Raw genomic sequence first — 21,898 nt, 5'->3', positions numbered from 1 at the left:
TACATATAATACATCACTGCAGTTCCTTCTTCTTCGTCTTCTTCAGTGGCTGACTTGGTCGTCGGAGTGATCGCGCCAGGGCACCCCTAGTCTTCCCTCTCACGCTTGTGTTGATTACAGGCGCAGGAGCTTAGTCGACCTCTCTTCTCTCACCCCCGCTGCATCTTGGTGTTGAGGAGCCGGTGACACATCTGGAAGCGGATCGCAACAGAAACAATACTATAGAGAATTCACTAATAATTTTATAATGGTGGTCCACTAAAATGACCACTTTATCATATACCTTATGTGTATAAAATTGTTAAAAATTAAATGGCAATGAGTCATGTCTCCCTCCATTCCTTTGAAGAAGGCTAAATTACACCGGCATTTAATTTATTTGATAATTTAATTATTTAGTTTTTACGATTCGATTAATCTTGAAAATGGACCGTCTGATGTCATAAAATTTTTTTATCAACCACTAAAATAAATTTAAAAAGCACTCACATCATGCACTCGACATTGAATGTTCATTATCTACTATCCCACTATCAGCAAATGCTTTCTAGATGAAATTCCAATTGTGATGCTTCTATTGGTCACCAAAATATCTTACCCCTACATCATCCCCCAATACTTTTTTACTTTTTTAAATTGAACTAAGATTTGGACAAATATTAAAAGAATATTTTTAAAAAAAATTATTATTGTTAAAAATATATTCTAGGTTGAAAAAATATTTAAAAGTATCCACTTATATTTTTATCCTTTTCTATAACTAATCTTGATAGGATTACTCTGCGCAATTGTTTGATAAAAATCGATATAATATATAACAATTTTATTTAAAGTAAAGAGTATTTTGTTGATAAAAATTAAAACGGCATCCTTTTAATATAGGATGATGATAATAAAAATAAAAAGTTCTTTTAAAATTTTTGTCCATGAAATTTAATCAAATACGATGAGAATTAATCCAAACCATGCAGCTAAGTTTCTAGCCCAAAGGCAGATCCATCGATCAAAAGTTTGGGTTCTTCCAACTTCATTTATAATCTCCTTCAAGAAAAGCCAACACAACCACCACACAAAACTATTATCATTAGCAATATGAATACGGACACACAAGATCTACAATGAAAATTGATTAAACTTGCAAAATCTCATGAATAACACAAGCATGGAGAATTATAGAAATTATAGACTGATCTCTTACGTCTCTTGGCATCAAGGTACATGACAGTAAGGTCTCATGAGCAACAAGACAAGTTACAAACTTGAGGTCACTAACAGGACTCTGTTTGATTTAGCTTGCTCAGGACTGGATGCTAGAAATAAATAAGTTTGGCTTGAAATGATCTCTACCATTTCAATGAAAATAACCAAGAACTTGACCCCCAACATTTTGCTTTAAAGCTTCCTCATGGTCCAAGACGCCATTTGGAGTTGTGATTACAACATATCCCCACTGTAAAAGGAAAAATAGTTGAACGTTTCACCAATTTAAATAGCAAAAGAGAATAATTCGCAACATCACATCCATGACTAAAATTGTGTGGTGGTTGGAAATGTGATGGGTCTTGGAAATTGGATATAGATTAGACGTGAATGGAAAGGTTAATCATTAGAGAAAAACTAATATATTCCAAATATATAGGGTCAGAATCACTCTTCAGTCCTAATCAAGACAAAAGCCTTAACAATTTAGTGTTGGTTATATGGACCTTACAGTTACAGCTCTATTGAGCTCTAGACATAAGAAACTATATTCAAAAGCAAGTGTCCTCTCATCCAGATTGGTTGACGACAATGCAAACTGAAAGGAAGTCTAAACTTTGGCTTTCTGAGGACAAAGATACCCAAAAGGTTGAGACAATGCAAACTGGATTAAACTAAAGCTTTGTGGAAGAGGCAGTCTAAATGATGAGAAGTTTTAGCAATATATGAGCAAAGTAGACAAACTCCAAACAGATAATTAATTTGTTCTGAAATTTTATAGTTGAACTAGGTTCCAGGGATTATTATAAAGTAGCAAACACCAAACAGATAATTAATTTGTTCTGAAATTTTATAGTTGAACTAAGTGTGTGCATCATACTCTGTTAGAAATGTGCATGGCAACAAGACAAGATAGTGAATACATGTGGAATTCTTTATGCATGGCAATTTTAATGCAAAGAAATACTGGAACATTGGACAGCAAACTTATATAACGTTAGCCCTAAATCCAGTTATATCTAGTTCAGTAATTAATTACCTAAGACTTCCTTCGCTTATTTGCTTCTTTGTGGATCACTTTCCTGATTTTTTTTTTATTTACTATTGAGCAAGTATGCATGCTAGAAAGAACTATAACAGATCATATTGTATTCCTCTTTTTCAGATTGTATCATATAATAAGAAGCCAACAGCTAAAGATCCAAATAACAGCAAGTGAATGGGACTGTAAAGTATGAAACTAATGATTTCAATATATATATATATATATATATATATATATATATATATATAGTAAGCACCATTAGTTAAAAACAAACCTGCCGTGTTGGAAGCATTCGTAGTCTGTATTCTTCAATATCTTTAGCTTTGATGTCCTGTCTATATGAAAGAGCTTTGCAATCCTTTAACCTGCCAAATAATTCTACAGAAATCCGCCCCACTCTATGTGGATCAAAGACTTGAAAGTCTTTAATATATCCTGCAAAAAATATGGCTCCTGTTAAAATTCTGAAAGACCAAATACTAAAGATTGTGAAAGAACTTAGTATAGTTGGGATATCTTTCTGTATCTTATTTCTAGTTTTCTTCCCTCATAGAAAATGTGCCCTAGGAATCATCCAGAATTAAAGAAATTCTACCAAATGGTTTCCAATATGTGTATTTGATTGTCATCAAATATCAACATAAAACCAAAATGGAGCTAACAGTGGAGTGATAAAATCCATGGAGCTAACCCAAATGGTTGGGAGAAGATGATTAAACTGTGTATGCATTTTTCGCTCTATAGTACAGTAGTTTCTCCAATTAAATATATTAAAAATAAATTCAGTGTCAATAAAATAAATGTAATTCATAGAAATAAAAAAATGAAAAGTTTAAAAGAACAATTACTTGATAGTTTACAGCAGCAACAAAAAAAAAAGTTACACTAGATCAAGGATTGAATTTTTCTTCCTGGTCAGCAAGCCCAAACCGAACACTTTGTTCCACCTACCAACCAACATGTAAAACGACAAGACACAAATCCAGTCACAAATATTCCTCGAAAAAGGTGGCACAGCTAGAAGCTCCGCCCAAGGCATCTAAGGATTCCACAATGTCAAATGGCCCTTCTCCTAAGCAAGGCAATAATGAGGCTTCTGCGAGGCAAGTTTCTTCCTCCACCCAAATTCCTTCCTCCTCTCCATCAGTATCTCAAGTTTTTTTTTTGACTGCATGTTGGCACTATCGGCATGACTGACACCTATCATTCTAGCCAAGGACCAAAATGAGATTTCAAGCATTGCATTACATAGAACTTAATATCAATCAAAGCTTTAAGAGCTCCGGCTTCACTTATTCTTCACAAGAGACTAATAACTCTTGACTTAGAAGAAGGAATGTGAATATGAAGAGGGATTAAATGAAATTGTTTCTAATAAAAAAAATATTTTACACATTTCACTAGTTGCCTTGACAGTTGGTAAGTCTTTGAACCATGAAGAAGATACTATTTAGAATTTAATTATCAATTGTTCATGGTATAGACTGTGAATTTATAACAATCATTTAGACTATAGTATTCTGAGGGAAAAAAATAAACTGCCTCCTGAAGTTCCACTATTGTTTTTTAGCTAGGGCATTTTGTTAGCATAGAAGGAAGAAATTCTTTTTGCAGTAACCCAACCCTCTGTTGTTTATATACACTGCCCTGAATACGGTAACTCCACCTTGCAAGATGCATTAATTAGAACCATGATCACACAAGTTTGGTTGAGAAGCTTGAATCTAGTGGACTGTACATGGTACACATTGTATGGTTATAGACTGTGCACAAAGTGGGTTTTAGATATGGCTGTGTCGGTGAGGTAGAGAAGGCAAGTACAAATGAAAAGTGTAAATTCAAAACAAGATTTGCATGCCAACTATGGGATTGGATACTTGAATCATATCTGCCATAAGGGTATATCAGCGGTAATACCAAGTCATTATGACTACTCTCACTTAAGTGAATCTTTTGCAAGATTTTGTTACAGATCATGACATTAATAATTTGGCTGGTATGATTACAAAAAATACTAAGGGTTATAGCCTGATTTTAACTTTTACGAGAAGTACGTTGTCTCATGTGCATCTAACTTCCAAAAGGTCACTGTAGCATATCTTAATAATTATTTATTCAAGGTTTTAGCACAATTGTCTACACGCTAATATGCCCCAATATAAGGAGAAAAAATGTTCCAAAACAATGTGAAATACCACATAGGTGTAGAATATGTTCTTTTATAAATACAAAGCACCTTGATGAAAATTATAGCTGTGTACATAGATGTTAAAGGGCTTTGAGAACATAAAAAGTACAACATAACACCTGCAATGCATGTATCTCAAGAAAGACACTAAATCGAGTAGATACAATAGCAAATTCAGACAAAATGAATGAAAGGAAGCGCAAATATAAAAAATAGCTTAAGATGAAAACTAGACAATGTCAATTGAAAGCATCCTGTAGAATAAAATTGTAACTTTTTTTTTTAAGTTTAATAAACCCTGAAACTTATAAATCAACTATGCCAGTTCCAGCAAGTTGAGGCTGAAAATTAGAAGCTCGAAGTCTAAACATAACAGAAAGTGCATTATCTCCTTAATTATACTGATTAATATATGACCTATATTTTCCTTTTCCTTTTAAAATGGATCAGAATGGATAAGGGAAATATTTCTTATTTGTCTCCAAAACCTTCTTTTTTCTTCTCATCAAACATAAATTCAAATTGTAGCAGTGTCTCTAAGGCATTAGCCTGAGAACTTCAAGAATTATCCAATTACCACTAGCTATTAGTTGCACTGTACAGAAAGTCTTGTGCAACTTTTTCCTACATCAAAAAGCAAACAGCTCTCTTCTACCAGAACAATTAAGTACATTTAACAAAAAAAAAGGAGTGAGTGAGAATGCAAGTAACAAGATATATATATATATATATAGAGAGAGAGAGAGAGAGAGAAGGGAGCAAGAACCTCGATTTTTCATGACGTTGAGGAAAGCAACAATGGTGCCAGAGATGGGCTGGAGGGTGGTGGAGGCGTTGCCTCGCCTCTCTGCGTTCAGCATCTTTTGCAGCGCATCGTTCAGTATCCTGCGACCCATTGCTTCAAGTCGAACGAGGGGAGACGTTCGGAATGAGCCGTGGCTGTGGCAAGAAGATGCAAGATTAGGATGCCCTAACACTTTTAAAAATAATAATTTTTTTGATAATTTTAAATATTTTCAAAAAAGTTTTTAAACTTTACCAAAATGTTCCAAAATTTAACTTTTAAAAAATATTTAAAATATCAATTTTATCTAGATCTATCAAATGGGTAAACCTGTGACGGAGCAGGCTGACCCACCAAACCCCCAACATCTGGCGGGGTGGGACTAACCGACCCGCCATTCCAACAGGCTGCAAAATCCATAACCCAACCCAAGGCGGGTTGAGGGTTGAGCGGGCCATCCCACTTAATTTGATCATAATCCATAATCCACACCACACACAAAAAATAAATCTGTAATAAAAAAAAAGAAAAAAAAATAAGTTTCAGTTTCAAACAAACTCAATCAAACACAAAAAATGCCAATAGCAGAACAGCAGAAACTTATTTTTTGTGTTAGCCCTCTAGATCTCAACGAAAAAAATCAGAACCTGACTCTTCTAAACCCATGTCTTCTCAAAGAATATGTTGAGCACCAAAAGAGAGAACTGGATGATGATTGATGAATGCTATTTCAGAATAAATGCTAAAACATTCTACATTCATATGGTTATCAGATCGAGGGCTTAGTAAATCTTAATTGGCATTTAAAAACATACAATCTAATTTGCATGGTTTATACGAATACAAAGTCCTGCATAGAAAATATTCAGACTTCACAATTCACACTTAAAATACCAACAGTTTCAAGCGTCAAATCAATTGGTCAAACTCTACAAGTAAACAAGTTTTGCTCGCCACTGGGGAAAAGGTTGGTGTTAACTGCAGGGATTCCTATTTCCAAGCTTCATAATCAACCAAACAATAACCACGGCAGTTTGTCTTGCCATGTTCGGCGCACAGATCGCAGGACACGGGATGAGCACAAGAAAAAGGAAAGGAAATAGAAGGAAACAAGGAAAGGGAGCAAAAAATCTCACCTAAAACAGGAGCGCTTCGAGATCAAGGACTTCCGGACTGGTGAGATTCGAGCTTGGAGATCGGGCACTGCCGGACTGGTGGGATTCGAACTTGGAGATCAGAGACAGGGACCGCCGTCTGTTGGTTTCTCTGCAGGCGATTCACGGGAGGCGCTGAGGCGGCGAGGCGGATGGTAATGGGATAGGGTTAGAAGGGCTTTCGTTTATCTCAACCGTTGGATCGGGTCTCAGGTTTTTTAAACCGGCGGGTCAACCCGAACTCGTCACGCACCGGTCCGTCTGAACCCGTAATCCGCGCGGGTTGTTAGATCCGTCATGATGATGAGGGTGATCGTCGGCGGTGGCACTTTGGAAGAGACCCATCTGCAGATCTCGGTTCCTCATGTCTCTCTATCAACGGCAGCAGCCGCTGCCGGTGCCGGCGGCGGCCAAACCCTACCCGCTCTCCCCCCGCGCCTCTTTCAACGCTCAGACGCAACGCACCATGCCCTCCTTCTTCCTCAGCCGATCCGGCCTTGTCTCCGTCCTCGCCCTTCTCCTCCTCCTTGGCGTCTTCCTCCCATTGTCCCGCCCCATGGCCGCCCTCTTCTCCTCCCCCGGCGACGCAGGCCACGGATCCGTATCCCGGTGGAAGGACTACACGCTGTCTCAGGCTGCGGCCTTCGCCGCTCGCAACCGCACCGTCATCGTTTGCGCCGTAAGCCAACCCTATCTCCCCTTCTTGAATAACTGGCTCATCAGCGTCGCGCGGCAGAAGCGTCAGGAGCAGGTGATCGTCATCGCCGAGGACTACGCCACCCTCTACGAGGTTAACCGCAGGTGGCCTGGCCACGCCGTCCTGGTCCCACCTGCTCCCGACACTCAGACTGCCCACAAATTCGGATCTCAGGTGCTCTTCTGAGTTTGGATTTTGTTGATGTTGCGGCATTGTTGCCGATGGTTGAGTTGCTATGCAGGGGTTCTTCAATTTTACATCGCGGAGGCCTCGCCATTTGCTGCACATTCTGGAGCTGGGATATAGTGTCTTGTACAACGATGTGGATATGGTGTGGTTGGCGGATCCATTCCGTTATTTTGAAGGCGATCACGACGTATACTTCACCGATGATATGGCTGCTGTAAGTACTGTGGATGCTTTTAATGTAGTTTGGGGTGAGAATATGAAGATATGTGTAGAACTTAGTTACTTTTTGGTAGAATTCTATATCTCTTCTGATGTTTTCTATGATTCTGTGTACTATCCTTGTATCTTCTGAGAATAGCTATTCCGTCTATATGAACAGGTGAAGCCTCTAAATCACCCTCACGATTTGCCCCCTCCAGGGAAGAAGGGACGGACCTACATATGCAGTTGCATGATTTTTCTTCGTCCTACCGAAGGAGCAAAGATGGTGATGAACAGTTGGATTGATGAACTCCAAAATCAGCCATGGTCCAAGAAAACAAAATCGAATGACCAGCCTGCTTTCAATTGGGCTTTGAACAAAACTGCAGGAGAGGTGCTTTACATCATTCCATAACTTTGCTAATTAAGAATTCAGTTTCATGAATTCATTTTTCTTTTTTTATCAATTTTTTTATATTTTATATGCGGTAATCATCTATTATACATGAGAAATTTGTGATTTATCTCACGAATCCAATATTAGCATCTGAACATTAAATTTTTATCATGATATAAAAACTAAATATAGTGATGTTAATTGTTTTTAACTGAGCTTCATGGTTGCATGGCTGGACCTAGATACAATTCAATTGCATAAATTACTGAAATGTTTAATTTATTCAACATTGCTATAGTAGATAAAATTAAGACAAATGCAGGGCTACTAGAATATATATCTAGACAGCTGAATCAATTAGCATGGAAGCAGTAAGAGACGGAGAAAGACCAAAGAAAATTTCAGTTAATATAATAAAAATGTTTTAATGATGATGCAACTTGTATAATGTTAAATGGAAGGAAAAGACTCATGGAACTGACCCCAAATAGTTGGTGCTAGTAACTTGATGATAATGATGATTGTTGTAATCCCATTCCATAGTTTCATCAAAGAAAGAATAATCAGTGCTTTTAGATATCCCTTTGAACAATTCTTCTCAGAGTGGTAGTTCATATTCAGAACAGAATGAGTCTTTGCGTCTCAGTTATCACGTATTTAATTCTTACACTATACACTCTTATAAGGTCAAAGAAAGTGTTGTTTATGAATTTGCAACATTCTACAAATTGGCATTTATTACAACTAAATAAAATTCTCATAACTTTTGCCATCATTTGGTAAGTGGGAAGGGTTGATGGTAGCATTGGTTTACCTTATAGATCTATGCCAATATGTTAAAAAAAAATCAACCCAATTAGAGATGGCTGAAAAATTTTAGTCAAAAGGAGGATCTTTGATCTTGAAGGAAGGGGCCTTCATACTTTGTGCTCCAAAGCTCGTAGGGAAATTCTCAAAGGAACATATATATATGACAAGGAGATAAATTGTAGGAAAATTCTCATGTATAATTTATAGGAAAATTCTCCTGAGCCTGCCTGAAGGTTCAATCCTTAATGTGATAAGCTTGCAACATGCACCCAAAATGCATAAGCCAAAGTCTAAGGTTTTGCATTCATGAGTCATGAGACCTGAACCTAAAGAATTATCCTTGCATTTCCAATTAAGCTAGAGCATCATAATCTTCCTTCAATTGTTGTACCTTAAGGTTTGTTATTTTTTGTTAAGGTCCAACATCCAAACTACAACCAAGAACCATCCGACCCATTGGTGGTCCAACATCTACAATCAGTCATCCAGTTGATTCCTTCACCATTCCAAGAATTGATCTATACTAATACTAATGCAGAACTAACTCAAAATACGTAATTTGATGTCAATGATATCGGACCCATCTTGGAAACGTGTACCATGTTGTATCCTTTTGACTCCTTATGCAGTATTGAGCAGTGTACTGCATAATTTAACATTGCTAAGAGTTTGGAATATTTGATCTCATGCATTAACATTACCAGAACATCGCGAGGTTATTCCAATGAATGTAAGATAAAAGCAATTGTTCATATTAATGCTACATCTTTTAGAAGCTTAGTCTGGTTGGCCTACTATAAATATGCTCCTTTCACTACCACAATAGTAGTTTCAAGTTTCCACAATTTCTACTTCCTGATGTCCCAAACATTTAAGCTGAACTACATGGATCTTTTTGTTTCTTTGCAAAATAAATTCTCTGGTCAAACAATGATTCCATACTAATTTTATAGAAGTAAAATCATCTTAATTTTCCACAATTGGATAGAGGCAACTTATCTAGTTCTTAACCTTCATTTTTTTATTTGTAAGTTGCACTAACTCCTGTTAAATTTTGTGAGATCATTCATCACTCATGACATCCCTCTGAATTTTAAACTTGCATATAGTCTCCTTTAACAAGGGTTATATACTCCTACACAGCACATAATAAAATAATTCTTTTATCGAGTTGATAATATATATTTAGTTCTTTTTCTTTTTCGCATAATCAGCAACTTTTTATTCAATATTTATTCTTCATTGTTTGTAGTCATCTCCTTTTGCATTTTTCTTGGACAAACTCTTATTATAAGATTAGTTGTACTCAAATCTGAATAGGACTCATCATGGCACTGTAGTTTTGGCTCATACTACAGTCATCTACAGTCCACTAGTCAAATTTTCACTTAGTTCCCTTGATTCAGATTTGCATCTCGTTAATTGGATGTTTGGTAGGAATGGCCCATAATTATGTTGTTGCTCATGAGCTTTCTTAATTTCATCTCCTTGTTCATTGGATTCAAACTGAATCTCTAATTATCTATTGCTATTTTTCTATTAATCCCAAAGGTGACAATTGAAAACATATTTCTGTTATATCCTCAGGAGAAATTGCAAAGCAACCTTGGGATATTTTATCTGGATATTCTTTCTTACCTCCTTTTGTGAACTTCCAATCAAGTTTGACAACAGTTGGTCCAAAATTCCCCTAAATATATATAGGCAACATAATCATTATATAATGATCATTTTTAGGCCATTTATATACTTTTAGTGATGTTTTCCAGAAGCACACGTTGCATAGTTGGAGCATTAATGTACTGAAGAACTCTTAAGTTCTGACTGTCTGGTTTCATTCCAAAGCCAGATATTTTTTGGCTTTTGTAGAACATTTTGATGGTTGATATAATTAATAAATATTTTTATAAAATTTAAACAGTTGATTAATATGCTCTATGATTTTAATAATCCTAGTATATCTGGCAACATGAATTTGATTGCTAACTAGGAACAATAGTTACTGGAGATCAAATCTTTCTAAAACATATGCATAATTATATACATAAACTGGAGAGACTGCAACACGCATTTTGAAGACACTTTGTAATAACATAGAAAAAATTTGGTACATCTAATGGTAGATTTCTAATCAACTGGAGGCGAACAAAATGTTGTAATTGGAGAGTTCATTATAAAAGCTTTTAGGGTGCTTTGAGCTAGAAAAAAAAGGATGTTACACAGAAACATTCTTAATACTACTTAGATCAACTGCTAACATTGCTTAAAACTTCCAAGGGCTTGGATCTAGGTCAAGCTCTTGATAATCTTTCTTCATTAGACTTATTCTTCCTTCTATTTGAGATGAGTGATCATTGTAGACATTCGACGGTTGGGGGTTGCTCTAATATCTCTTGTGAAGGGGTGATTCCTAGTAGAGAACTTGGGAGGGACACTTTGGATGTGCCATACGTTGTGAATTAGTAGCAGGATCTCTAAACCATATAAATATTCGTGTTAATGTGTCCTGTATTTACATTTCTTATTTTTCATTGTGATATAATTGACATGAACAACATGCACGAGCCTATGCACTTCTGACATTTGATTTGTTTATATTGTGAGCAAGATTGCAAATTTGATGTGTCGCCTATTCTCTCCACCTCTAGCTAGACAAACCAGCCATTCTATCTATCCTATATATCCTACGTGAAATATTTTGTTAATTCAACTAGCTTGCACAATATGCTTGTTTGTCCCAATCAACCTATTGCACTTGATCTCGTTGTTGGTCTAACTCAACAAACCCACTTGATGAGCCTGTGAAACTTGGTGACTTTGTGCAATTGGCCAAGTAGTTCACTCACTCCGTTCGACTCATCTAAGTAATATGCTTGCTTAATTTGATCAACCTAACTAATTTACTTACTCATGCCCAATTATTTCACCCATTCGGCTTGTCCAATCCACCTAACGTGTTTGGCTTTTTTATTTGTTTGTTGTATATATTTCTTTGGAAGATAAGAACGGAGTAAGAATAAATATATATATTTTTAAGAACATATTTGTTAGTTTTTTTGTGGGATTGTTTTTTTACTTCAATTTTGCAAATCCCATGAGAATTCATAACTAATCAAATCAATAATAACATTTTGAGTCTATTTTTGCAAATTCCATTAGAATTCATAAGTAATTGAATACAATTTCTATGCACCAAATACACCATCAGGCTTCATTCCTCTCGGGTCTTCATTTACATTATACCCTAAAGCTCACTGCTCCATCTCTTTCATTTTTTACACTGATCTTTATTTCACAAGTTCATTCGTAATGTAGGCCTCTGTTCCTCAGTTATGTATATGATTAAATTAATTATATGTTTTAGTTCACTGCACAGTCCATCTCTTTCATTTTTTACATTGATCTTTATTTCACAAGTTCAATGTATAAACCCTACTTGATGCTCGTATATGACTGACAACGTGTTTAACTGCAGGTGGATCTTTATCTGTTACCTCAAGCTGCATTTCCATCGGGAGGATTATATTTCAAGAACGCGAGCTGGGTGAAGGTAACTCAAGGCATGCATGCCATCATTCATAACAACTACATTACAGGTTTTGATAAGAAGATAAAACGTTTCAAAGAATACGGGCTTTGGTTGGTGGATGACCATCCGGATGAATCACCACTGGGTCAAACGTAAGCAAACCTTCATTCACCTGTGGATTTACCTTGTAAGAAATTTACCTTTCAAGCTAATTAAAACTGCATGAAATTTTCCATCGGTTATTTTCTCCGCGGTTAATTTACCCTTCTGGAATACATACGTATACGTATTATTTTCAAGAGTACCTGTATGTGTTGAGTGGCTTAGTTAGGATCTTATATTTCCATTTCTATTTTTTTTTTTTTAATGTTTGTTTATGTTTTAGCCACATTGGCTGCCTCAAGTGCCCTTTAATAATTCTGTAGGCAACTCTTTCACGCTATATTCTCATAATTCTTATAAGAAAATATTTGTGTATGTGTTAACAACAGGAGAGTCTTACTTTTTCTTCTGTAAAAAGGTAGAATTTGTCACTTTAGCGGTCTCACATGATCGGCTTTACGATCAAAAAGTAAATCGAGAAACTGTAATTATCACGATACAGAGTCTTACTTTTGATTGGATAGATGTTACTCATTTGATTTTGCTCATTTGATTTGCTGCTCATGTGCGACTGAGGAGGCGTGTTCGTGTGGTAACGTCGATAGCTAACTGTCACGTGAGCACGCTTTTATATATATATATATATATATATATATGATAATATTTTTTTAAAAATGATTTTCATTCCTTAATGATATAGTGTAATAATAGTTAATTAAGAATTATGTCAATAATAAATAAATCAAGATAAAAAAGGTGCTCGATAATATTATATATTTATTTATTTATTTAAAAAATATATATCGTACATCCTACGCTACCAAAAGGTCAACTGAACAGAATAAAAAACTTGTATGTTAAATTTTTTAGTAACTTTAAATATTAGATGAAACCAATATAACTCCAAAATCAATCTTTGGATGTAAAATTAAAAGTGAAGAAGAATACAAAGTGAGTACAAATTGGTAAGCAGTACGGAGATGCATGACTTTAAACTTAATTAAGAGATAAAAAAAAAATCAAATAAATTATAAATTTTATTGCATTTTTTTAGATATTTAGTTTAAATATAAATATAATAAACTATTATAAAGTGGGTCCACTCCTCTTGGGCTAAATGCGATAAAGTGGAGGGCTACTACGTAGAAGAGAAGATTTATTTATATTTTAAAATTTTATCTTATATGAATTACGATTCAAGGGTCAAATTAAATCGTTGACTTTTAAAGATATCTGATCTGTCCAACAATTTGGGCAAACGAAAAGTCACCATGGAGAATTATCCCATATGACGAAATCATAAAAATATATATATTTTATATTTAAATCAAAAATATAATAATTATTAAAATATATCTTTTTCTTGTTCAATTAACTTCAACAACCAGCCACCTTCAATCCTTCTCCTATATCTCTCCGCCCGCCTGAGTTGACTTTCATCGGAGGAAATTGTCGTGCATCACATTTCACCCTCATGCATCTCAATCGCCGGCAGCCGCCGCTGGCGGCGGTGGCTAAACACGGCCTACTCTCTTCACAAGGCATCAGCCGGTACGGCCTTCTCTCCGTCCTTGCTCTTCTAGTCCTCCTCCTCCTCGTCTTCTTCCCGTCGCCCGGTCGTCGACCCGTGTCCGCCCTCTTATCCTCCTTTTACCCCGCCGACGACGACGGACCCGAATCCCGATGGAAGGACTACACGGTCGCTCGCGCTGCGGCCTTCGCCGCCCGCAACGACACTCTCATCGTTACCGCCGTCAGCGAACCCTTTCTCTCCTTGATGAACAACTGGCTCATCAGCGTCGCGCGTCAGAAGCGGCAGGACCAGGTGCTCATCTTCGCCGAGGACTATGCCAGCCTCTACGAGATCAACCGCCGGTGGCCCGGCCACGCCGTCCTGGTCCAGCCCGCTCCCGATTCCCAAACTGCCCACAATTACGGATCTCAGGTGCTCATCCTCCGACCTCTAAACACGCATCGATCGCTGTCAGCTGCTAGCTGATGGTAATTCATGAGCTGCTTGGTCGATCTCCAGGGGTTCTACAACATCACATCGCGGAGGCCTCGCCACTTGCTGAGCGTTCTGCAGCTGGGATACAGCGTCATGTACAACGACGTGGACATGGTGTGGCTGGCGGATCCATTCCGTTACCTCGAAGGCGATCACGACGTGTACTTCTCCGACGACATGCTCGCTGTAAGTACACTACTGTACATGGAGGGAATTTGAATGTCTCCTAGCTAGCTCTGACAACAAGTCGATCTATGAACAGGTGAAGCCCCTGAATCACTCTCACAATCTGCCGCCTCCAGATAGCAAAGGCCAGACCAACGTCTGCAGTTGCATGATCTTCCTCCGTCCGACGAGGGGCGGCAAGAAGGTGATAACCAGCTGGATTGAGGAAATCCAACAGCAGCATTGGTCCGACAAGGCGAATTCGAAGCCACATGACCAGCCAGCTTTCAATCGTGCTCTGGGCAAAACTGCAAAAGAGGTGCTCCTTTACATATTATATATATATGCGATATCGATATGATCGTCCAATATAACATGTACAACGCTGCCGGCCGGCCGGCCGGCGTGGTTGCTTGCAGGTGGATCTGCACTTGTTACCTCAAGCTGCATTCCCATCGGGAGGGCTGTACTTCCATAACGAGGATTGGGTGAACAGAACCCGAGGCATGCACGCCATCATCCACAACAACTACATGATAGGGCTTCAAAACAAGATAAAGCGTTTCAAAGATAACGGACTTTGGCTGGCGGATGACCACGCCGATGAATCACCACTCGGCCAAATATAATTAAGCCACCATGCATCCACTCGCTGGACTGCAGGCATGCGTCACCGTGTGGCAATTTTACCTTTCGAAGTAAATCAAAATTAATGTACGCTGAAATTTCCCATTATATTGGTTATTTTCAAGGACAATAAGTGCTAGCTATTATTTGGAAGAATAATTAAAGTACTTAATTTGGCATCTGTCTCTCGGGCTAGGATCATAAGGGCCGAAACCTTGAGATCTTTCGGGCTAGAACCGATGTGGTCGAGACCTCGAGGTCCCTAGAGGCAACACACACTACAAAAATTACTGAAAATAGCGACGAAATTAGCGACAGATATTAATTTCGTCTCTAAGTTAGCGACGGAAATATATATATCCGTCGCTAATGAGATCTGTTAGCGACGGAAACTAAATTTCCGTCGCTAATTAGCGACGGAAATTTTAATTCCGTCACTAATTAACGACGGAAATTTTAATTCCGTCACTATTTTAGCGACAGAACTTTAATTCCGTCTCTAAATTAGCGACGACATTTTAATTCCGTCGCTAATTAGCGACGGAAGTATATTTCCGTCGCTATTTCAGCGACGGAAATAACTCGTGAACAGTCAGGACCCTAGCTTAGCGACGGCGTTGCGACGGAAATTTTAATTCCGTCGCTAATTAGCGATGGAATTCAAATTTCCGTCGCTAATGCCGCGATTTAGGGCACCGCAGCTTCGCGATTTTGGGTATCTTCTTCGCGATTTAGGGCACAGCCGATTTCTCTCCTCCGGCCAGTTCCTTTTCTCTCGCGTTCTTCCTCCCGTTCTCTCCTCCGGCGAAATCTATTCACGCGGTTCTCTCCTCCGACGAAAGCTACTCGCGGTTCTTTCCTCCAGCAATCTCTCGCGGCAATTTCTCTTCGCGGCGAAGACTCCTGCGTGCTCTCCTCCCGGCAAGCGGCAACTCTGGCGACCTCCCTTGGGCCACCTATCCTCCCATCGACCTCCAGCGTCGTTCTCTCCACCAACCGCGCATAATCTCTCCTTCGGCCATTTGTCAAGGTAAATCGGAAATTAGGCTAAATTGGAAAATTTTTCTACATTATTTAGGCTAAATTGAAGAATTTTTCTGCATTATCTGGTGTAAATTAGGCTAAATTAGGCTAAATTTGAAAATGAGCTAGGATGTATCTTTTGAAAATTAAAAATGCAGAACAAAAAACCAAATCAAATTCATGCTTCTAGCAAAGACTTGAACATTTTTTCATGCCTTCTAGCAAAGACTTGAACAATAATGGTTAGTGCATATAATTAATTTATATCATTAGGTAATTAGCAGTTATACTCGGGTGAAAATTGTATTACTATATTTGTCATTAGGTAACAATTTTATTACTATATTTGTCATTAGGTAACAATTTTATTACTTTATTGCTTTATTACTTTATTTGTCATTAGGTAAAAATTTTTGTTACGAGGTGGTAAGATAACCTATAATAATCATGACCTATAGTAATCTAAATTTAATATAGTATGATTTATAAATCTAAAATGAATTGGAATGATTACATTAATTAGACAGGTTGTTTAACTATGTTAATGAACTACTAAAATTTTACATAAAACATATGCAATCATATACCTCGCCTTGTACATGATTATTTCGAATGAATGAAAATGTATTTTTGCAGAAGGTTACAATGTATATGAATAAAGCTTGGATGTACAATAGATTAGACAATAGATTTATCCGAGTTGAATTTTATACTGGGGTTGAAAAGTTTGTGAACTTTGCTAAGAGTCATCCAGAATGCATGAATGGTGCAGAGTTACAGTGTCCGTGCAATCATTGCAAATGCAGAAATAAAGCTTTTCGTGATGAGGATACCGTCAAAGTGCATATCTGTAAAAATGGTTTTGTTCCAAACTACTACAATTGGTATTGTCACGGGGAGCCTTATGTCTCAGAACGAATTGGAACTTCAGCTGCTTCTTCATCTGGCACGACTGTTTTAGATAAATCAACATCTAGTGATCAGATGATGCAATCAATGGTTTATGACGCTATTAATGCAGTTGATCCATCTAATGTAGATGAACTACCAACTCCTGCTGTCCAACAACTATATGACATGTTAAAGGCTAGTGAAAGAGAAGTGTGGGAAGGTATTCCATCTGGTCATTTCCAACTATCAGCTACTGCAAGATTATTGAACATCAAAGCTGAACATCATTTCTCAGAACGATATTATGATGACATTTGTCAATTGATGTCAAAGTTGCTCCCTGCTGATCACCAAATGACTGATAGTTTTTACAATACAAAGAAATTGGTGAGGGGTTTAGGTTTGCCTGTAGAGAAGATCCATTGTTGTATAAACAATTGCATGATATATTGAAATGAAGACAGTGAACTAATTAATAGAATGCAAATTTTGTGGTCATCCTCGCTACAAGCATCGTAGTCGCATTGCAGGGAAGAAAAAGAAAAATATTGCATGGAAAGTTATGTATTATTTTCTGTTAACTGCTAGACTTCAACGCTTGTATGCATCTGTCGCCACATCTTCCCACATGAGGTGGCATTCAGCATATGCACGAAGGACTTCAACTACCAGCCACCTTCAATCCTTCTCCTATATCTCTCCGCTCGCCTGACTTTTGACTTTCATCGGAGGAAATTGTCGTGCATCACATTTCACCCTCATGCATCTCAATCGGCGGCAGCCGCCGCTGGCGGCGGTGGCTAAACACGGCCTACTCTCTTCACAAGGCATCAGCCGGTACGGCGGCCTTCTCGCCGTCCTTGCTCTTCTAGTCCTCCTCCTCCTCGTCTTCTTCCCGTCGCCCGGTCGTCGACCCGCGTCCGCCCTCTTATCCTCCTTTTACCCCGCCGACGACGACGGACCCGAATCCCGATGGAAGGACTACACGGTCGCTCGCGCTGCGGCCTTCGCCGCCCGCAACGACACTCTCATCGTTACCGCCGTGAGCGAACCCTTCCTCTCCTTGATGAACAACTGGCTCATCAGCGTCGCGCGTCAGAAGCGGCAGGACCAGGTGCTCATCTTCGCCGAGGACTATGCCAGCCTCTACGAGATCAACCGCCGGTGGCCCGGCCACGCCGTCCTGGTCCAGCCCGCTCCCGATTCCCAAACCGCCCACAATTACGGATCTCAGGTGCTCATCCTCCGACCTCTAAACATGCATCGATCGCTGAGTTGCTTAATTAATCGATCTCCAGGGGTTCTACAACATCACATCGCGGAGGCCTAGCCACTTGCTGAGCGTTCTGGAGCTGGGCTACAGCGTCATGTACAACGACGTGGACATGGTGTGGCTGGCGGATCCATTCCGTTACCTCGAAGGCGATCACGACGTGTACTTCTCCGACGACAGGCCCGCTGTAAGTACAGTACTGTACATTGAGGGAATTTTTATGTCTCCTAGCTAGCAGTACTGACAACAAGTCGATCGATCGATCGATCGTCGTTCCTTCCCGATTCCATATGAACAGGTGAAGCCCCTGAATCACTCTCACAATCTGCCACCTCCAAATAGCAAAGGCCAGACCAACGTCTGCAGTTGCATGATTTTCCTCCGTCCGACGAGGGGCGGCAAGAAGGTGATAACCAGCTGGATTGAGGAAATCCAAAAGCAGCATTGGTCCGAGAAGGCGAAGCCACATGACCAGCCCGCTTTCAATCGTGCTCTGGGCAAAACTGCAAAAGAGGTGCTCCTTTACATATTTTATATATCGATCGATCATCCAATATAACACAACGCCGCCGGCCGGCCGGCCGGCGTGGTTGCTTGCAGGTGGATCTGCACTTGTTACCTCAAGCTGCATTCCCATCGGGAGGGCTGTACTACCATAACGAGGATTGGGTGAACAGAACTCGAGGCATGCACGCCATCATCCACAACAACTACATGATAGGGCTTCAAAACAAGATAAAGCGTTTCAAAGATAACGGACTTTGGCTGGCGGATGACCACGCCGATGAATCACCACTCGGCCAAATATAATTAAGCCACCAGTACCATCCATCCACTCGCTGGACTGCAGGCATGCGTCACCGTGTGGCAATTTTACCTTTCAATTCGAAGTAAATCAAAATTAATGTACGTTGAAATTTCCCATTATATTGGTTATTTTCAACGGCAATAATTAAGTGCTAGCTATTATTTGGAAGAATAATTAAAGTACTTAATTTGGTATCTGTCTCTCGGGCTAGGATCATAAGGGTCAAAACCTTGAGATCTTTCGGGCTAGAATCGATGTGGTCAAGACCTCGAGGCAGCGCGAGTGTGGTCAAGAACTCTTGAAGTAGGACCGATGGGGTCGATCGAGACTTGGAGACTTGTCGGATCAATGAGACATACATCGTATCATCTTCTTATCAATTTTATATTTTTTAATCTCCAGGTAGACTCACTCAAATAAATGAGCTCAATATCTCATATTGACTCATTTGAGCATGATCATGCATGTGTTTTAGTAATCCTTACTCGATCATGAGGCTCACAGATATAACTCCCATCATATAGGATGGATAGATCTCATTTATATCACTCACATCCCTTCGCATAATTCATTGCATATCTAGTGATCAACTTTATAGTCCACTCTATTAAGGGTGACGTTTAACGATATCAAAGTATACAACTCCTTATGTAAGGAACCGTAGTGACTTTAGGTTTAAGAACTATTCATACCAATAGTCACTATAAGAAAGTTTATGACACTCATATAACGATCCATGAAACTTTCTAATGGTGATTCAATTCAGTATATATTCTTCAATATATACTCATGTGTCAACGTAATATCTCATATCCATGACTTATGAGATCAAGTCATCAATTGACCTACACGCTAGTCTCAACGCATTATTATTGTCCTTATATATTAATGCTTGACTAGGAATAGTTAAGAATAGTGTTCTCTACATCATCTCACTATCAATTCAACCAATTGATATGATATAAATTAGAACCTATTACCCAAGGACATTATTATACTTATTCATTTGGCACAAGCATAGTAAATATAATAACCAAAACTTTACCTTATTAATAAAATATGATACAAAAAATTCCTAGTCAATCATCTCATGATTGACTCTAGGGCTAACACTAACACGTAAAAACCTTAACGGGAGCCTCTTTGCAACAATTGTGCCTCCTTTTTCCTATACTTGCCCCGCCTCATTATTGGTGGTGGTACCCTTTACCTGTTCTTGTAACTAACATGCCTCTTTCCTGCAGCTCCTTTACTGATGGCGTAATGGATATGTCTATTGTCAATTGTGTATAACCAGTGTCTTCCTGGTAATTGATGTCTTCCCCGATCCATAACTTCTTTCATTATATGCGAACTTAGTTCTAATGAGTTTATTCTGAAATTGACTTGGCAATTTACCAAGCTCATCCCTAAAGAAACCAACCGACCTATTTGTACCTTATTGCCAGCTTGGCCGACCTGGATTGAATTCCCTGCTAGGATGCTGTCGATCAAGTTGATCTAACTGGATCTAAGTCAAACCATCTTAAGCCGAGTTCAGCAGACCTAAATCCTTGTCGTCTTGACTTTTACCTACTCCATGGTCTAGGTTGATCGGGTCTCTAGTCGTGCTACATAGCATGGGTCAGAGTTAACCAAGTCTTCGGGCATGCCCCGTGGTCTAGGTTAACTAGATCTCTAGTCATACCACGTGGAGCCTATACTTTCTTCCACATCAGTCAGTATAAGATATCAATGTTAACTTCAAAGATCTCTTAAGGATATAACAACGCTTTGAAATGTCATGAAAAATTCATATTATATTTTGTTATTATCCTAATAAAGATACATTTAAATATTATTTAAATTCATTTATATTGACAATTATAAGCATTTTATATTTGTTTTATAAGGACAATAAAAAGTGTTACTAATGGTAATTTAAATTGTCAATTTAAAATGTCCCTTAACTAATTTATAGTAACACTAATGAATATCTTTTATATTTGTTGGACAATATTTGCCAAAGATAGCAAGAAAATTTTTAAATCTATAAAAAATTAAATTCAGATTTATCTGTTGAGTGACTTGAGCGAATAATCTTAAGCTGCCAAATAAAGATGAGCTGCCAAGCAGGGATGAGTTGCTTGGGATGATTGGGTTGCCTGAAAGATTGAGTTGTCTTGCAGAGGTCATTGTCTTTGGCCGAGTTGCCGAATGCTGAGCTGCCTTGGTCGAGTCATCGAGTCACCAAATGCCAAGTCAGCTAAGTTGGTTAAGTGCCCAAGTTGTTGAGGTCGAGTTGTCTTGGTTGAGCTACCGAGGTTGAGTTGCCGAGTCAATACTGTTGATGCAGTTTATCCCGATTGTTGTTTTGATGTTGACACAGATTTAAGTTCATTTTAGTTGGATAAGAATTAAGTTCAATACATTCAGATTGACCAATACCGGTTGGAGTCGGAGAGGGCTCGGTAGCTCGTTCTCCGGACTAGGTCAGAGAGGGCTCGGTAGCTCGTTCTCTGGATCGGATGGAGTTGGAGAGGGCTCGGTAGCTCGTTCTCCGGACTAGATCAGAGAGGGCTCGGTAGCTCGTTCTCTAGATCGGTTGGAGTCGGAGAGGGCTTGGTAGCTCGTTCTCCGGACTAGGTCAGAGAGGGCTCAGTAGCTCGTTCTCTGGACCGGATGGAGTTGGAGAGGGCTCGATAGCTCGTTCTCCGGATTAGGTCAGAGAGGGCTCGGTAGCTCGTTCTCTGGACCGGATGGAGTCGGAGAGGGATCGGTAGCTCGTTCTCCGGACTAGGTCAGAGAGGGCTCGGTAGCTCGTTCTC

The 21,898-nt window shown here is 38.8% G+C and overlaps 4 protein-coding genes across 6 annotated transcripts; 3 read left to right on the top strand and 1 right to left on the bottom strand.

The window, feature by feature from the left end:
* Window positions 1–1,170: 1,170 nt before the first annotated feature.
* LOC141815375 (small ribosomal subunit protein uS8my-like) lies at window positions 1,171–6,536 on the bottom strand. Of its 3 annotated transcripts, none has more exons than XM_074703324.1 (5): window positions 6,443–6,520; window positions 6,354–6,404; window positions 5,200–5,372; window positions 2,520–2,680; window positions 1,171–1,450 (listed from the first exon to the last, which is right to left on the bottom strand). In XM_074703324.1, exons 3-5 carry the CDS (start codon window positions 5,327–5,329, stop codon window positions 1,352–1,354), a joined length of 390 nt encoding a protein of 129 aa, XP_074559425.1. In that variant the 5' UTR covers window positions 5,330–5,372; window positions 6,354–6,404; window positions 6,443–6,520; the 3' UTR covers window positions 1,171–1,351. The 3 variants fall into 3 exon arrangements, with proteins under 3 accessions (XP_074559425.1, XP_074559427.1, XP_074559426.1); XM_074703326.1 differs by having other exon boundaries at window positions 5,200–5,331; window positions 6,443–6,495; XM_074703325.1 differs by having other exon boundaries at window positions 5,200–5,331; window positions 6,354–6,536.
* Window positions 6,537–6,705: 169 nt separating this feature from the next.
* LOC141814915 (UDP-D-xylose:L-fucose alpha-1,3-D-xylosyltransferase MGP4-like) lies at window positions 6,706–12,511 on the top strand. Its single transcript, XM_074702873.1, has 4 exons — window positions 6,706–7,242; window positions 7,310–7,471; window positions 7,637–7,852; window positions 12,141–12,511. The coding sequence occupies exons 1-4, from the start codon at window positions 6,736–6,738 to the stop codon at window positions 12,348–12,350; spliced, it is 1,095 nt and encodes a 364-aa protein (XP_074558974.1). The 5' UTR covers window positions 6,706–6,735; the 3' UTR covers window positions 12,351–12,511.
* Window positions 12,512–13,770: 1,259 nt separating this feature from the next.
* On the top strand, window positions 13,771–15,212 carry LOC141814376 (UDP-D-xylose:L-fucose alpha-1,3-D-xylosyltransferase 1-like). The gene is made up of 4 exons (XM_074702330.1): window positions 13,771–14,241; window positions 14,329–14,490; window positions 14,567–14,788; window positions 14,889–15,212. The coding sequence occupies exons 1-4, from the start codon at window positions 13,771–13,773 to the stop codon at window positions 15,096–15,098; spliced, it is 1,065 nt and encodes a 354-aa protein (XP_074558431.1). The 3' UTR covers window positions 15,099–15,212.
* A 2,558-nt stretch (window positions 15,213–17,770) lies between these two features.
* LOC141815391 (UDP-D-xylose:L-fucose alpha-1,3-D-xylosyltransferase MGP4-like) lies at window positions 17,771–19,161 on the top strand. The gene is made up of 4 exons (XM_074703339.1): window positions 17,771–18,244; window positions 18,309–18,470; window positions 18,582–18,797; window positions 18,884–19,161. Exons 1-4 carry the CDS (start codon window positions 17,771–17,773, stop codon window positions 19,091–19,093), a joined length of 1,062 nt encoding a protein of 353 aa, XP_074559440.1. The 3' UTR covers window positions 19,094–19,161.
* Window positions 19,162–21,898: the final 2,737 nt, after the last annotated feature.

This window comes from Curcuma longa, chromosome 21 (assembly GCF_044706935.1).
Source record: "Curcuma longa cultivar G26 ecotype Majalengka, Jawa Barat chromosome 21, ITB_CL_G26_1.1, whole genome shotgun sequence".
Taxonomy (NCBI): Eukaryota; Viridiplantae; Streptophyta; class Magnoliopsida; order Zingiberales; family Zingiberaceae; genus Curcuma; species Curcuma longa.
Note: the sequence above shows the minus strand (reverse complement) of the source record. Positions and strands in the feature narration are given on the sequence as shown.